The 18,118-nt window shown below is 36.2% G+C and overlaps 1 protein-coding gene across 1 annotated transcript in view; it reads left to right on the top strand.

Moving 5' to 3' along the window:
* The window catches only part of WDR35 (WD repeat domain 35), a 141,970-nt gene that overhangs the window by 96,948 nt on the left and 26,904 nt on the right, over positions 1-18,118 (top strand). Inside the window, exons 18-25 of the mRNA XM_007939250.1 lie at positions 7,134-7,214; positions 8,599-8,735; positions 9,051-9,254; positions 10,373-10,519; positions 11,124-11,256; positions 14,029-14,139; positions 16,348-16,512; positions 17,721-17,861. Coding sequence (XP_007937441.1) covers positions 7,134-7,214; positions 8,599-8,735; positions 9,051-9,254; positions 10,373-10,519; positions 11,124-11,256; positions 14,029-14,139; positions 16,348-16,512; positions 17,721-17,861 — 1,119 coding nt within the window. The remainder of the gene's footprint in view (positions 1-7,133; positions 7,215-8,598; positions 8,736-9,050; positions 9,255-10,372; positions 10,520-11,123; positions 11,257-14,028; positions 14,140-16,347; positions 16,513-17,720; positions 17,862-18,118) is intronic.

Raw genomic sequence — 18,118 nt, 5'->3', positions numbered from 1 at the left:
CTGCGTTGTCTCTCCTCACCTGTGAGCCTGGGGCTCAAGGCTTTTATCCCCTTCCCTGCTCTTCCGGCCTGCTCCTTATTAAAGTCATAATTTTTGATAGATATGGTGGTTCAAACCCACCAGCCACTCCTCGGGAGGAAGATTGGGCAATCCATTTTGCCCATAGAATCCTTCAATTTTGCAATTCAAGGCTTGATTTTTTTCTTCAGTTCTTTCAGCTTGAGAAATGCTGAGTGTGTTTTCTCCTTTTGGTTTTCTAGCTCCAGGTCTTTGCACATTTCATTATAATACTTTACTTTGTCTTCTTGAGCTGCACTTAGAAATCTTCTGTTGAGCTCTTTTATCTTCTCATTTCTTCCATTTGCTTTAGCTACTCTCCATTCATGAGAACAAGTTTCAGAGTCTCTTCTGATATCCATTTTGGTCTTTTCTTCCTTTCTTTTCTTTTTAATGACCTCTTGCTTTATGGGTGATGCTCTTGATGTCATGTCACAACTCATCTGGTTTTTGGTCATTGGTGTTCAGTACTTCATATCTTTTTTTCAGATGATTTGTAAATTCACGTGGGATATAGTCAAGGTCATATTTTGCCTCTCATGTTTTAATTTTCTTCATCTTCAACTTGAACTTGCATATGAGCAGTTGATGGTCTGTTCCACAGTTAGTTCCTGGCCTTGTTTGGACTGATGGATATTGAGCTTCTCCATCGTTTCTTTCAACAGATGTAGTCAGTATGATTCTTATGTGTTCCATCTGCTGAGGTCGACGTGTATAGCCGGTGTTTATGTTGTTGATAAAAGATATTTGCAATGAATAAGTCATTGGTCTTGCAAAATTCTGTCATGTGATCTGCATCATCATTTCTATCACCAAGGTCACATTTTCTACCTACTGATGGTTATCCTTTGTTTCCAGCTTTTGCATTCCAGTCATCAGTAATCAATACATCTTGATTGCATGTTTGGTTAATTTCAGACTGCAGAAGTTGGTAAAAATCTTCAATTTCTTCATCTTTGGCTTTAGTGGTTGGTGAGTAAATTTGAATAATAGTATTAACTGGTCTTCCTTATAGGTCTCTGGATATTATCCCATCATTGACAACATTATACTTCAGGATAGATCTTGAACCATTCTTTGTGATGATGAATATGACGCCATTCCTCTTTGTCATTGCCGGCATAGTAGCTTATGTGATTCAGAATGCCCAAAACTAGTCCATTTCAGTTCACTAATGCCTAGGATATTGATCTTTATGTATTCCATTTAATTTTTGACAACTTCCAATTTTCCTAGATTCATACTTTGTACATTCCACATTCTGATTATGAATGGATGTTCTCAGCTGTTTCTTCCAGTTTTGAGTTGTGCCCCATCATCAGATAGAGGTCCCAAAAGCTTTACTCCATCCATGTCATTAAGGTTGACTCTACTTTGAGGAGGGAGTTCCTCCCCAGTCGTATAATGAGTACCTTTCAACCTGAGGGGCTCATCTTCCTGCACTATATCAGACAATATTTCAGGGTTGTTCATAAAGCTTTCCAGTAATATATCAGATAGTATTTCACTACTGTTCATAAAGTTTTCACTGGCCAATTTTTTGATAAGTGTTCTCTTCCTTTTTCCCAGTGTTAGTTTGGAAGCTGTGCTGAAACTTGTCCATGTGGGTGATCCTGATGGTATTCGAAATATTGGTGGCATAAGCCTCCAGCCTCACAGCAACACACAAGCCACCACAGTACGACAGACTGATAGAGTGGTAGATATTATTACTAGCTAGTGTCTAAAGCATAATACACACTTTGTTGTTGTTGTTATGTGTTTTTGAGTTGGATCCAACTCATAGTGACCCCTCTTGGGTTTCCGAGGTAGTATCACTACAGAAGTAGATTGACCAACCCTCCTTCCAAGAATACATACTTTAGAGAGAGATTTTGTTAAAAGATACAACTGCTATGTTGCTAATTGTTTGCTTTTTGTCAAATCTGATTATGTTGTCATTGTTTTTAGTTTGCAATGTGGCTCATCCAAGAATTTGTGTTAGGAGTAAGAAGGTGTCATTTCTGCCTTTTCTTGTTTTCTTGTGCTTACATTATTAACATTTCCTTTAATTCACAAATTCTCTGCAGGAAGCTTTTAAGCTATTATTCATTTTGTCAGGATGGGCTACAACTATATAATACAATCCCTAAATCTACTTAATTAGACCCATTCAAACTTAAGAATGTCAGAGTATGCTAAAATTGAATCGATCAGTAAGGCCAGCTCAGGATATTTGTTATATTGTACATTTTATGGGACGTTCTAACTTCTATACTGAAAAAGGATACCAGTATATTTTCCTATATTATACATTAGTAAGGCTTACAATAATGTTTTTGATAAAAACAAATATTTCACATACTGACTGGGTGAATGTACCCTCCTTTGAAGACCACTGGTCTATAACTTTATATCCGTATGAAATGTGGATAGATATCTAGTGAATTTGGAAAAATAAAAATTGGTTACAGTAATTCAAACAGAAGTTGAATTTTTTAAAATCTGAATTACCTAGACATTTGTATGTACCAATAATGTTAGATTATTTGAAAAACTCTTGGTTTTTGATCTCTTTCTGTTGAAATAATTTCTTTTAGAAGGATCAGCACAAGCCTAGTCCCTAGGAGGCAGAGATTAAAGATGTTCCAGATATCCAACTTTTCCAAACTGTTATACCAGTCCATCAGCTCTAATATCAACTCTTCCTACTCCCCTCAGTACTCTCCCTCCTGTCTTAGAGTTCTGTATTCACTGTGAAGTCTCACAGAACTCATGAACTGCCAAGGAAATGGCTCATGTGATTGTGGAGGCTGGCAAGTCCCAAATCTGTAGGACAGATGTCAGTCTGGAAGATTCTCCCCACTCAAGTGATTGCAGGCTGACAGACCTAAATCAGCTGGTCAGAAGACTGGCTTCTATCTCAAGTCTAAGAACTGGAGATCAGATGATGATGAACCACATGCAGTATCCAAAGCCAGAGAGCAAACTGCCAGAGCATTCATATACACTGGATGCAGACCATACCCTAAAGGAAACTAAGGGTAGTGACTAGAATCACCACCTCTAGTAAGACAGTGACTCAAGATATATCTCACCCTAATTCTGCCTCATTAACATAATGGACAACTCACTTCAAAATGAGACTATAACCAGAGGCATAGAGGCTACATCACAAACATAAGACTCTGGCTAGAAGGGCCATATTAAGTACTATACTCTCTCACTCCAACTTTCTCCTTTTCTCTCTGTTTCTGGTGGTGGTGTTTTTATTATGTGCCATTGAGTTGAACCTGACTCATAGCGACCCCTTCTTGGGTTTCTGAGGTGGTATCACTATGGAAGTAGATTGCCCAACCTTCCTTCCAAGGATTGGCTGGTGGGTTTGAACTGCCAGTCTTCTGGTTAGCAATCAAGTGCCTTAGATACTATACTACCAGTAGTCCACAGATCATCTTTTATAGCTACTTTTCTTTTCACTATCTTGCTTTGTCTGCATTATCTAGCCGAAAAAATTCTAAAGGTAAACATTTTTATACAAATAATTGACTTGATGGCAGTGAGTTTGGTTTGGTTTAGTATGTTTTATTTACATATTGTATCAAAATAATTATCTCATGATTTTTTGTTGTTGTTGCTGTGTGCCATTGAGTTGGACCCAACTCATAGCCGACCCCTCCTTGGGTTTCCGAGGCAGTATCACTACGGAAGTAGATTGCTCCATCTTCCTTCTGAGGAATGGCTGGTGGGTTTGAACTGCCAGCCTTCTGGTTAGCAGTCAAATGCCTTAGCCACTATGCTACCAGAGCTTCTTATCTCATGATATACCCCTATAATTTATAAGAAATATCTCATTATATATACTTTCTTTTTGAATTAAATTTCTTTCTGATTCTTTAATAGTTTATTGTTCATAAAACTTATTATTTCCTTTTATGCAATATAATCTTTTTGAGAAAATAAAATTTCTTATGTCTATTTTAACCAATAATTTATACTTTTAAAAAGAAAATAAGCATTTTCAAACCCAGTAAACAGAGATTGTGCATGCAAGTGCCTCATTCTTAAATGTAGACATACTAAACTGATTTTCACCTCTTATGTTAATCTTTCTTGATAACTTCTTTTCATTACAATTTCTGTGGTTTCTGTCCTATTCCACATGAAAGACTAACTTTCAGAACTATAAAAATATATTATTTCATTTTGGTTTTGGTTGCTTCCTATTTATTATGATATAAATGCTGACAAAGCTTTAAAATTCTGCTATTATTTCTACCAAACAACATTATCATATTTTTTATAGTATTCTTGGAGGCATTAAGACATTGAGAGGTTTTCTTTTTATTTACGTAATATTTATATCCATTTTTTTAGGGCAGCTTCTTTAAATTATAATATGCAAATGCTGTATTTTTTCTCTACAAGTGTAGTTTTTATTGTGTATGATACCAGGATAAGATACATATAGCAGACTCATATGTTTACATATTGGCAAATAAGAAGTATATCACAACAGTCTGTCTAATGTTACAGAGCACATTCTTTTCAGTATGGTATGGGGCTTCATTGATATATGTACTTAGATACAAATATTAGTGTTTGTTATTTTTTTTTTTCTTAAGAATGAAATTTAATGTTGAATCCCACAAATTAAAGCTATCAAGTTATATAAGACATTTTGGATTAATTGGGAAACTTTATGCTGTATATACCCATTGAGATATTTTGAGAAACATTATGCCCCACTGGAGGCACTCACTTGGTTATGCCAAGAGATCTGAAGGCCAGCTACCAGGCCAACTGACTGGAAGAGATCCATATTGGTATCCATTCCAAAGAAAGGTGATCCCACAGAATGTGGAAATTATCAAACAATATCATTAATACCACATGCAAGTAAAACCTTACTGAACATAATTCAAAAAGTGTTGCGCAGTGTATTCACAGAGAACTTCCAGAGGTGCAAGCTGGATTCAGAAGAGGATGTGGAACAAGGGATATCATTGCTGATGTCAGATAGATCTTGGCTCACAGCAAAGAATACCAGAAAGATATTTACCTGTATTTTACTGACTAGGCCAAAGCATTTGATTGTGTGGATTATAATGAATTGTGGATAACATTGAGAAGAATGAATGTCCCAGAACACTCAATTGTACTCATGAGGAACCTGTTCATAGACTAGAAGGGTGTCATTGAACAGAACAAGGGGACACTGCATGGTTTAAAATAAAGAAGGGAGTGCCTCAGGGTTGTATATTTTCACCATACTTATTCAATCTATATGCTGAGCAAGTAATCTGAGAAGCTGGACTATATGAAGAAGAACGTGGGATCAGAATTGGAGGAAGAATCATTAACAACCTGTGTGTCTGGTTACCTAGTGCTGCTCTGACAAGAATATACCATAAATGGGATGGCCTTAGCAAACAGGAGTTTGTTCTCTTATAGTTTGGAGGCTTTAAGTCTGAGTTTAAAGTGCCAGGCTCTAGGGGCTGGGTGAAAGCCCCTCAACCTTGGGATCCAGCTCTGCCTCCTGCTCCTGGCCCACTGGAGCTAGAAGCATTTCTTCACTCAGTCAGCTGCTGGCTGCTGAGGCTGACAAGCCCAAGGTTGACAAGTAAAAAGGCATAGTCCTGATGTTACCAAACCACATGGAAGGCCATTAATTTAAGTTCATTTTAAGTCCCATGGTCAGCAGAGCATGGCAGGCTGCTGAACACTGACACGGCTACATGCAGGATCCAAGCGTGTCATAAGCTAGAGACTATATCCCCAAGGCTTTTCCTTATATACAGGAAGCAGACCACATCCCAAAGGCAGCTATTCAGCTGCTCGTGGTAGATCCCACCATGGAGTTGACTGCCAGTCTTATCGTGGGAAATTACTACCACCAGCTGCCCAACCACTCAACCAGGCCCAGCCGAGTTGACATACAAATTTAACTACCACACTGCGATGTGCTGATGACACAACTTTGCTTGCTGAAAGTGAGGATGACTTGAAGCACTTACTGATGAAGATTGAAGAATAAGTCTGCATTGTGGATTGTATCTCAATATAAAGAAAATAAAAATACTCACAACTGGACCTGTAAGCAGCATCACGATGAATGGAGAAAAGATTGAAGTTGTCAAAGACTGCACATTGCTTGGTTCTATAATCGAACCCGATGGAAGCAGTCAGGACATCAGATGACGTATAGCACTGGGCAAGTTGCTGCGGACCTCTTTCAAGTGCTGAGGAGCAAAGATATCTCCTTGAGGACTAAGGTATGCCTGACCCAAGCCATGATATTTTCAGTCACCTCATATGCATGTGAGAGCTGGACAATGAATAAGGAAGACCGAAGAAGAATTGATGCCTTTGAGTTGGTGAAGAATGCTGAAAGTGCCATGGACTGCTAACAGAACTAACAGATCTGTCCCGGAGGAAGTGCAGCCAGAAGGCTCCTTGGAAGCAAGAATGGCCAGACTTCGTCTCACTTACTTTGGTCATGTTATCAGAAGGGATCGTTCCCTGGAGAAGGATGTCATGCTTGGTAAGGTGGAAGGTCGACAGAAGAGGGGAAGGCCCTCAACGAGATGCAACACAGTGGCTGCGGCAATGGACTCAAGTATAGCAAGGATTGCGGAGCTGGCACAGGACCGGGTGGTGTTTCATTCTGCTGTGCATAGGGTCACTGTGAGTCGGAGACAACTTAGTGGCACCTAACAACAACAACATACTGGAAATTAGATGCTATTAGGGAATTAATTTTAATTATGTTAGATGTGATAATTCTAATATAATCTTGTAAGAGAATGTCCTTATCTTTTAGAGATATGTGCTAAAGTGTTTAAGGGTGAAATGTCGTCATTCCTATAATTTCCTTTACTTTAAAAATACTTTAGACTAAAAATTAAATTAAGCATATTTATCATAATTATATTATGTTAATAATTATTTAGCTGATATGCATATGAGGGTTAATAACATTCTCTCTACTTTTGTTCATTTGAAAATTTTAAGAAGAAAATTAAAAATCTTTTTAAAGGAGGGAAAATATTAAAATATTCCATAATTAAAAATAACATTTATTTTTGTCTTTAAAGGAACCCATTCAGACTTCTGGATATATTTGTAACTTTGAGGATTTAGAAATTAAATCTGTTCTTTTGGATGAGATATTAAAGGTAATTAAAAAAAAATAAATTTCTGTTACTTACTTGAAAGAGTTGGAGGTGCTGTGATTCAGTCAGTGTAGGTGTATCTATCTGAAGCAAGAGAGAGCTTTTGGCCAGTTCTGGATTGTGAATAATGTAGCTATGCATTGTGCTAAATGCTTGATATATGTTCTCTTATTTTATTTTCACAATCCTAGGAAGTAGGTTGATTATTATCTCCATGTTTTAAGATGAGGAATCTGCGGCTTGGAGAGAAAGCTGATATGCCAATGTCACCCAGTTAGGAATGGGCAAAGGCACGCCTTGACTCCAAGCTGTCTGACTTCAAAGCTGCTGTGTGTGATCTACAGTGCTGGCAGAAACAAGTATGGGAATCAGGGGCTAGGTCATAAAGGATATAGCATGCCTCACTATGGAGTTTGAACTTTATCCTGGAGTCAGTGGTGGAATAAAGCAAGAGAGTGACATGGTTGGATTTATATTTTGTGAAGGTGATACTGATTCCTGTGTGGGCAGAGAGAGGAATGAGTAGTCATATAGCTAATAAGCAATGGAATTAGGATTTGAGCCTAGGTGTGTTTGAATCCAAGCCTCATGCTTTTTCCATATGACTTCTGTTTTGCCGGAGTTCTCTAAAGATCTCATTTCTAGCTACAGTGGTTTAGTTGGGAGGTGGTATGGGTGGCCCAGTTTACCTTTTCAGAAAATTCTGAACTTGGGGCACCATTTCTTTGTTACACATGGAGTACTGATTGTGTCTCATGCTTCATTTTTTTCATTACTTGGAATATATAGAATATCACTGAGTTGTTTATAAGTTATTGTTCCCTTTCTGTAGCCATTAGCTAGCTTTTTTCTCTAAGACTGGGTTTTATTTTTTAAAAAAATTTGGCCAACCTGCTAAATTACAAAAAGAAAGTAGTGATGAAAACTGATCCTTTTTCTTTCCCTTCATTTATTTTCCTGCTGGGTAACATTAGATAAATGAAGCAACAATTTTATTGCTTCTGGCAGGGGACAATAGAGGAAAGAGTGATGGATTTGAGGCTGTTGTATTTGGTGTTTTTTGCTCCAGTGGAGATGGAACAGCACTTTTGACACAAAAGAGTAGCACTTTGGGGAAAAAACAATTTGAACTGAAGGAAAAAAGGATATATAACTGTATGGGGCCCCTTCTACTGTTGACTACAGGCAGCCTGATAGCCACAGAAGAGACTTTACTTGTGGGTTTTGAGTGTTTTCCAGATAACTCAAAAGACTCCAAACACGGGCATTTCTTTCTTTGTTTGTGATGACAATATGATACATTTTTTGTTTGTTTGTTTTTTGTTGTTGTAAAAGAATACATATTCTAAAGGCAATTATTTGAAATTCCATTTTTTCCATCTTTTAGAATCCAGAGCAGCCAAACAAGGATTATATAATTAACTTTGAAATTCGGTCCTTGCGAGATAGTCGAGCTTTGATTGAGAAGGTTGGAATTGAAGATGCATCTCAATTCATAGAGGACAATCCACACCCCCGGCTTTGGTATTTAAAAAACAAAACAAAACAAAATAACTCCTAAGATGTCAGGTGTATGTTTTTGAACTCTCAGTTCTCCATCCCAGACTCCATCAGGATCTTCCATTTTTGCCCTTCTTTTTAAATAGAGAAATTCATTTTAGATTTGGAAATATTCAACATAATATTATATGAAAAATGTCTAAATATGGTAAATTAATCACTTCTTACCATGTTTTGCTAGAAAACAGCAGATAAAACAGTTAAATTCCAGGTCAAGACATGATTACCAATAATTTGCAGTAAACTTTTTGTGTCTTTTTTTTTTTTTTTTAAATAAAGGCGCCTTCTTGCTGAAGCAGCTCTTCAGAAACTGGACTTGCAAACTGCAGAGCAAGCATTTGTGCGCTGCAAAGATTATCAAGGCATTAAGTTTGTGAAGCGCCTGGGCAATCTACAGAGTGAGTCAATGAAGCAGGCTGAAGTTGTGGCCTACTTTGGCAGGTTTGAAGAGGCTGAAAGAATGTACCTGGATATGGACAGAAGGTAATTTATCAAATTCCAGGCATCCCAGAGCATTTCAGAGGTTTTTTTTTTTCCTTTTTTAAAACAAAAAAAGCAAAACTGGGGTATGTGAAATAGAGTAAATGCATTACATTCTTTTGTTTAGAAAATAATTTTCAGTGTGGATTACAACCTATATATTCTGCATATCCTTCATTAATATATGCCTTGTAATTTAGGGGAGCTTTCATCTTAGGTTGTACATCTATTAATGACTGAGCATGGGAGATTTTTCATTTAGTAAGAAAAAAAAATATGGTAGGATTTCAGATACTAGGTGGCTTTTATCATTTATTACAGAGCTCATTATTTGGGTTCTCCTTTTGAATTAGGCCATTAATTTTCTCTTATCAAGGAGCATTCAATAAAAAGTAAAGATATTTAGATATTGTTTTATTCTTTATATTTAATTTTTTTATTTATATAAAATAATGTAGGAACATCATTTAGCTATAAACATTATTATGTCTGATTTAAATTACTTTTATTTATACTTACAGTTTTGATCCCTTATACAACACTTAAGCCCTGAATAGAAATTTAAAACCATTACATGTGTTTGCTCTATATTTTGTTTTGAGATAAATCTGGTCGTATCTAAGAAATTGGTGAAAATTAGTGATTATTATTTAAATTGTTGTTCTATTTAAAAAAATTAGAAGTGAGGGAAAAGTGAAAAGCAGAAAACTGTTTCATTTTTCCCATTCCAGTTCCTTTCCATTACCTCTGTGCCTGGTCATGCCAAGTTTTATGGTCAAGTTTAAAGACCATTTTAAGTTCTAAAGTGTTTGGAAAGTTACTTTCTCTGTGTATTTCTGTGTAGTCTCAGCACTTAGAACTGTGCCTAGCACATAGTACGCAACGCAATGCAACCACTGCTGTGGAGTTGGATCCGACTTATAGCGACCCCTCCTTGGGTTTCCGAGATGGTATCACTACGAAAGTAGATTCCCCAACCTTCCTTCCAAGGAGTGGCTGGTGGATTTGAACTGCTAGCCTTCTGGTTAGCAATCAAGTGCCTTAGGCACCATGCCACCAGTGCTCCTACTAGGAACTTAATATTTGTTGAATGAATGAAGAATGAGTGCCATTGTTTGTAGGGATCTTGCTATTGGCCTCCGGCTGAAATTGGGAGATTGGTTTAGAGTCCTCCAACTTCTGAAAACTGGATCTGGTGATGCAGATGACAGTCTCCTTGAGCAAGCTCACAATGCCATCGGAGACTACTTTGCTGATCGACAAAAGTGGTATGTAACCTCTCTAGAGCATCACTTCTATTCATGCTGCACTTTAAATTGTAGCTGCCTGAGAACCTCTCTTTGAAATAATACTAAGGAATTGAAGACCATCCTTGATCCTAAAATTCAAATAAATTCTAGATTCACACTGGTAAGCAAGCGATCCTTACTTGTGCTTCACTGGAACTGCAAGCAACTTTGAACTGTTTGAGAGTATAGTATATCATTGTAAGATATTGTATCATTTATAACTGGGGGAAAAAAGTATATATGTTTTATTATGAGGGATTATTTTTAGCAGTTACTGGCTTTTCTTATTTTAATTTTAATCAGTATGCCTTATCTATTTGTGTTGGTGTTAGGAAACACTATATCATATATCAGATTAAATAATATTTCTTATGAATTTTTAAAGAACATTGCCACTAAAATATGCTACAGTATTTCCCCCCCACCCCCACATTACATGCTTCAAAGGTATTCTGTAACTGAAGATGATGCATGGAGTAATATTAATAGGGGTAATTTCAGTGATGAAGCATTTTTGATGAAAGTGCTTATTTGCAAGAGATTCACGTTTGTTTTAAAAGTTTTCTTTTTTTCATTTCCATAGGTTGAATGCTGTACAATATTATGTACAAGGACAGAACCAGGAACGCTTAGCTGAATGTTATTATATGTTGGAAGATTATGAGGGATTAGAGCGTCTTACCAATTCACTTCCAGAAAACAATAAATTACTTCCAGTATGTATTGTAAATTTTAGTTTTTGGAGTTGTTAGCTTATTTTATAAGGTTTTTATGTCATAGGGAATTCTAATTAATCCATAATTTTATAGCTTCTTAGACATGAAATGGTACTTTTAATTACAGGAACAACTTGATGGCAGTGAGTTTGTTTATTTGTTTTAATATATATTAGAGAATTTTGAAAATGGAAGACAAAATCAGTCATAATCCTACTACCATAATATGGTCACAGTGTTGTACACTCCCTTTGGTTTTATAAAATTGTTTTTAAAGGTTGGCCGTATACATGGGATAGTTACAGATGAGATGATATGTTGTCAGGGATTTATTTCAAAATAATTCAGGGTGTATGGGGGTAGTAGTATGTGTGACATGTTTGAAATTTGCTGCAACAAAAGTTTAAAAAGATTGTTTGACAATAGGTTATAGTCACAATAAAGTATTTAATATTAAAAAAGAAACTGAAGGAATTTTCTATAAGTTTATTTTCAATGTTCCTTTGAAACCTCTTTTAATTAATTGTTGAATAATATGTATGATAGGAGCTCTGGTAGCATAGTGCCTAAGGCACTTGACTGCTTACCAGAAGGCTGGCAGTTCAAACCCACCAGCCACTCCTCGTAAGGAAGGTTGGGCAATCCTACTTCCATAGTGATACTGCCTCAGAAACCCAAGGAGGGGTCGCTATGAGTCGGGGCCAACTCTACGGCAAACAACAACAATATGTGTGAGTTTGTATCTTATTTGTTTTATCCAAAAGGCAAATCACTGAGCTGTACAATGCCTATAGAGTTAACAAGTCTCAGCTACAGGGCCCGGATGATATATATCCACAACAAAAATTTGTTTATTAATTAATGGATAGGTATAGAATTGTGATAATTCATTCTTCCCTGAATTAGAGCAGTTATCACTAACAATGGCATTCTCACTTACCTTTATACTTAGTCCTTTGTGTTTTCTTGATTGGGAAAGAAACAAATTACTTATAACCCTGGTTATGAGGATAGTGTATCCTACACTAGTGTCATCTGTTAGGGTGTGTCTGATGAAGAAAAAAAAAGAATTGCTTTAAGTTCCAGAGTAATAATATTACACAGTGAGTACTAAAAAATTATAGCTATAATAATAATTAAATAATAAAAAATTGTAAGTATACTGCAAATAGGAAATCAAGTTTTAGAAAAATTTTTAACAAGGGAAAATGTATATAATCTTGAAGTGAGAAATGTAGGATACAAATCTGTATCTATATCTGTGTATATATATGATAATTAATACTGCATACCCACATATGTACATATATAAATAGGACAAGAATATTAGGAAATACACTAGAATATTGACAGAAGCTTTGGTGGCATAGTGCCTGGGGCATTTGACTGCTAACTGAAGGGGCTAGCAGTTCAAGCCCATCAGCCACTCTGTGGAAAGAAGACTGGGCAATCTACTTCCATAAAGATTTACTGCCTCAGAAACTCAAAGGGGGTCGCTATAACTTGGAATCGACTTGATGGCAGTGAACTTGGAGCTTGAGCGTTTATGAGTAGTAAGGTTATGAATCTCGGAAGGAAGGTTGGGCAATCCTACTTCTGTAGTGATACTGCCTCGGAAACCCAAGGAGGGGTCACTATGGGTCGGGCCAACTTGACAGCACATAACATAACAATAACAAGATTATGAATAATTTTAAATTTTCGTGGTTTCTAACTTTTTTTTTACCATAAGAGTATGTTACTTTATGAGCCGAAAAATATAAACTTTTAAAAGATGGATTTAAAATATGCTTTTATGATATTCACAAAGTATTTTAGAAGTGGGGGTAGAGGAAGAAAAACTCTAGCCAATTAGATATTCAAAAACCAAACACACTTGTCTTTGAGTGGGATTGGACTCATAGTGACCCCTCCTTGGGTTTCTGAGGCATATCACTACAAATCACTACAACCGCCAGATTTCTGGTTAGCAGTCAAAATGCCTTAGGCACTAAGCTATCAGAGCTCAGAAAGAGACAAAGATTTTCTGGAAAGGAAGAATGCAGCTAAACAAGTATGATTAGTTTGTGTTCGGTTCTCCTTCCCTCCCATCACCCTCCATGGGAGTTCTGTTTTGGGTCTAGTTTTCTGAACTGGGAGTGATGGCAAATTTCTCTAGGGCATTTCTTTTTAAAGGTATTTGAGAGGTCTTTGAACTCCTATGTTTTTCTTAAGCCTCTAATTAACGATTCACATTGAGTATACCATCAATTACCTTAAAAAAATTTTTTTTTCACCTACTGGTATGAGGTTTGTTTTGGAGCTTGACATCTCTGTAAACTAGCTACTGAACTGAGAGAAGAGTACAGTATATTCAGGACTTGATTAAAAATCAGATCCACAATGTGAACAGGTGAAGCACTAGTTTTATAGAATGTGATGCTTTAGCATCCTCTCTGAGTTGTAACCTTTGCCCCTATCTATTTAAAAGAAAAATTACTGTTACTAACCAGTACATTTAAGGAGCTCTGTGGTACAACAGTTAAGTGCTCAGCTGCTGACTGAAAGTTTAGCAGTTCAAACACACCCAGTGGCTCCAGCTCTGTGGGAGAAAGACCTGGTGATCTGCTCTGTCACATGGGGTTACTGTGAATCAAAAATAGACTTGATGGCACTTCACAACAACAACCAGTAAATTTAATATTGTTAAGTTCCTATAACGTTTTGCCAAATTAAAATATAAGTGATTTCCTTGGCCGATGAAATCTGATAGAATATTTTTTTTTCCTACAGGAAATAGCACGAATGTTTGTGAGAGTTGGAATGTGTGAACAAGCTGTGACAGCATTTTTGAAATGTAACCAACCAAAGGCAGCAGTGGATACCTGTGTACATCTCAACCAAGTAAGGAACTAAAAGATACAAACTGTGTAGCTTGTTCTCTTTAGGAGTTTTGAGTCAAAGCAAAATTAAAGTCTCCAAAATTAAACCAAATGCCTTACTATACCACTAGAGCTCCTTAAAGAAAAAAAAAAAATTACTGTGATTTGGGTAAAGTTTACATAGCAAATTCATTTTCCATATAGCAGTTCATACACATTTTGTTTCATGACATTGACTGCAGTTCTCCACAATGTAACAGCTCTCTAGCTTTCTTCCCACTTCCTTTCTGTAGCTACCTCTTTCCAGTGTCCTTGTTTCCTATGCATTACTAACTCCCTCTACCCACCCCCCACCTATCTCCCTGTGCACACACTGTCCTTCTGTTCTCCCGTGATTGATCACTCTAAGGAGTGTATCTCCTTGATGTAAATGTTCACCCTATACGCCTGTCTGTTGTTTGGCTGGAAACCACGAGAGTGAGTTTAGTTCCAGTCCTAAAGAGTAAATAAGGGCCATAGTCTTGGGAGTTTGGGAGTCTCACCAGGCTGTATTAGACCAGTAAACCTGGTTTTTTTTTTTACGATTTTGAGTTTTGTTCCACATTGTTTTCCCACTCTATCCAGGATCTCCTGCGCTGATCCCATTCTGAGTGGTTGACGGTGGTAGCTGGGTACCACTCCTTTTAAAGTTACCATATTCATCCTTTTAAGATGGTTGCCAGTATAAGGGCTGGAGAACGTGAGATGAATTTTATGAAGGGAACTAGATAGTCTTACTTAGTTAGACTGAGAAAATGTTGGAGTTTGCATTTATCTCTTGAGTTACGACCATCAGGATGACCCATTCATAACTAATTCAGTGTGGGAACATGAACAAACCTTGCACTTTCATTCTGGCAAGTTTTTGTCAGGAAGTAACTTTATTATTTTCTGAATTTATTAGGGTTGGATTTTGTTTCCAGAGAAGGACCAGTTAATGGTTATTTCCAGAGGAAAGGATTGAGTTACTTTATCAATATTTATTTTGGCAAATCTGTTTTCCTTCCTCTTTATAGAAAATATATATTTGATATTTTTAAGAGCTGAAATTTAACTAAAAGTGCAGAATTATAATAGAAATTGCTGACTATCAATCCACAAAGTAGCAATGTATTCCTTTAAGTATTTTCCTTAAAGTATTTATAAAGTTCCCTTTGCTTTATAAAAATGATTTTTGTGTTAAATCTGATAGGGCATTTTCTTAATTGAGATTGCATATTTTGTTTTATTATAAACAAATAAACAAGTGTATCTTTTTCTTGTACATAGTTTGTACAAAATTAGAATAATAAGATTAATGTGATTATAAAGTTTGAAGCTTTCTTTTTCAGATGCACTTCTTAAACAAATCAAAGTCTTATTTTTCTTCTCTTTTTTATTTTAATTATGCTTTAGGTGCATATTTACAGAACAGAATTGGTTTTGCATTCAACATTTCGTGTATATTTGGTTTCATTCTCCAATTACCATCCCCAACAACCCTAATCTACTCTCCTTCTCTCCCTTCCCAGTAACACTCCCCACCCCCACCCCCTGCCCTTCTTAGTTATGCACTTCTGTGTGTCCAGCTTTTCCTCTGTGTGAATGTTGCCCCTCTGGTGCCCCATGGCCGATTGCTCCAAGGGATGTATCTCCATAGACTAAGTGGGTGCATCACCCTGAGTTGAGTGTTCTGCGTGTAAGTCTTATTTACTATTAGGGTGAGAGCCAGCCCTTGAGAGTAAGTTTTATCCCAGGGCTATAGTCTTGAGGGTTCCACCAGACTCCATCCAACCAGTAATTCTGGTCATTATTGTGTTTTTTTATTTTGTTCCACATTTTTCTTCCCACTCTATCCAGGATCTCCAGTTTTGATCCCTTCCTGAGTGGTTGGCCTTGGGAGCCAGGCATCATCTAGGTCTTCTGGTCTCAAGGTCCATCATGTCCTAGGGCTGATTGCTTCCAAATGCCCTTGTTTTTCTTCACTCTTCTTCACTTCTGTCAAAGTCTTATCTTTAGATCATTTAATCATCTTGACATGTTTAGCTTATCATTGCTCTGATTGTAATATAAATGGTTTAAAAACATTTACCAATTTTTAATTTTAAAATGATAACATTTCTTATTGTACACTTAAAGCTTTATTATGTGAATTTTATGACATATGTGGCTAGAAATATTTCAGTAACTGAAAATTTTTTTCCCTCCTCAGTGGAACAAAGCTGTTGAATTAGCTAAAACTCATAGTATGAAAGAAATTGGATCCCTGCTAGCTAGGTATGCATCTCATTTATTGGAAAAGAATAAGACTCTTGATGCCATAGAACTCTATCGGAAAGCCAATTACTTTTTTGATGCTGCTAAACTGATGTTTAAGGTAATGTGATAATCTTGGTTGGTGTGTATCTGGTATGTTGCAGTTAACAAGTGTTTTCTTATGTACTAAGGATAAAGGAACATATTTTGTATTTTCTTTGTGAACAAATATTTGTTACAATAAAACCCCTCTGGCTTTTTTATTTCTATAACTGTATATTATCTTAGTAGTATTACCTTTTATTAACAAGGCTATTTATTAGTACTAGCACCTTATACCTAAATAATTGTATATTTGCTTAATACTGAAGGTAACAAAGAATTGTAGAATTTGCAGGGATAGCAAAGTACAAATTCCCTTCACTAGGATATAAATCCTGATGATAATCAACATAATTTTGAATTCTTTTAAATGTAAAAGTTTAAAAACATTACACTTTTTATAATATTCGTTTAGAGAGAATGACTAGCATAGTATAAATGTATGCAAATTTTATGTTCTATTCTGTTTTCTTGGAGGATCTGGTGGCATAGTGCCTAAGGCATTTGACTGCTAACCAGAAGGCTGGTGGTTCAAACCCACCAGCCATTTCTTAGAAGGAAGACTGGGCAATCTACTCTGTAGAGATACCGCCTCGGAAACCCAAGGAAGGGGCACTATGCTTTCTTGTTTGATGTAATAGAGGAGAAAAAATTTCCTTAAAATGGTTTAAATTTAAACTTCTGAATATGTACCATGTGAACTCCATCATATCTGTGTGTTTGGAACATTACTTTAAATCCCTCTGTACTATGAAAAGGAGCTCTGGTGGCATAGTGCCTAAGGCATTTGACTGCTAACCAGAAGGATGGCAGTTCAAACCCACCAGCTACTTCTCAGAAGGAAGGTTGGGCAATCTACTTCCATAGTGATGCCACCTCAGAAACACAAGGAGGGGTCACTACAAACGAGTTGGATCTGACTCCTTGGCAGTGAGTTTGGTTTGGTTTGGTTTGATATTATGGAAAAGATTACCCATTCCATGAAAGCTTTCTTCGTTCTCTTTAGTTATTTAACACACTTCTTGTTTCCTAACATGGATAAGAGTTTTAATTCCAAGGGATAAATAACATGAGTTTTTAAGTATTTATCATAATAGATATTATGTGATATTCCACTTTATTACTTTTCTTCCATTTTGAAGAATCAAATTATAGTTAATTTTGGAAATGATTATATTTGTACAACTATATATTAAGAAATATCTTAAAGTTTTAAAATTTTTGAAGATTGCAGATGAAGAAGCAAAGAAAAGAACTAAACCTTTACGTGTTAAGAAGCTCTATGTATTGTCAGCTTTACTTACAGAGCAATACCATGAACAAATGAAAAACGCCCAGCGAGGAAAAGTTAAAGGAAAGGGTTCAGAGGTAAAATAGAACATTTAATAATATTAAATAACATAAATCATCTAAAGTTTTAAGAAAAAAACTATCCAACTTTTCTTTATGGACAAGTCTAATTTGTATGTTTACATTTATTTTCTTAAATGATAATGAGGAAAGTGAGTGGAATTAGTACTAAAATTTAGAAATTTCTACTTAAAAATATTGAAAATTGTTTTTCACAAGTCTGATCTATAGTTAAAAATTTTTACTCAACCTGTTAAGTATTCCTTTCTCATCAG

Source organism: Orycteropus afer, unplaced genomic scaffold (assembly GCF_000298275.1).
Source record: "Orycteropus afer afer isolate SDZICR_OR568_19922 unplaced genomic scaffold, OryAfe1.0 scaffold00058, whole genome shotgun sequence".
In the NCBI taxonomy this organism is placed as follows: Eukaryota; Metazoa; Chordata; class Mammalia; order Tubulidentata; family Orycteropodidae; genus Orycteropus; species Orycteropus afer.
This window is presented reverse-complemented; position numbering and strand designations above follow the sequence as displayed.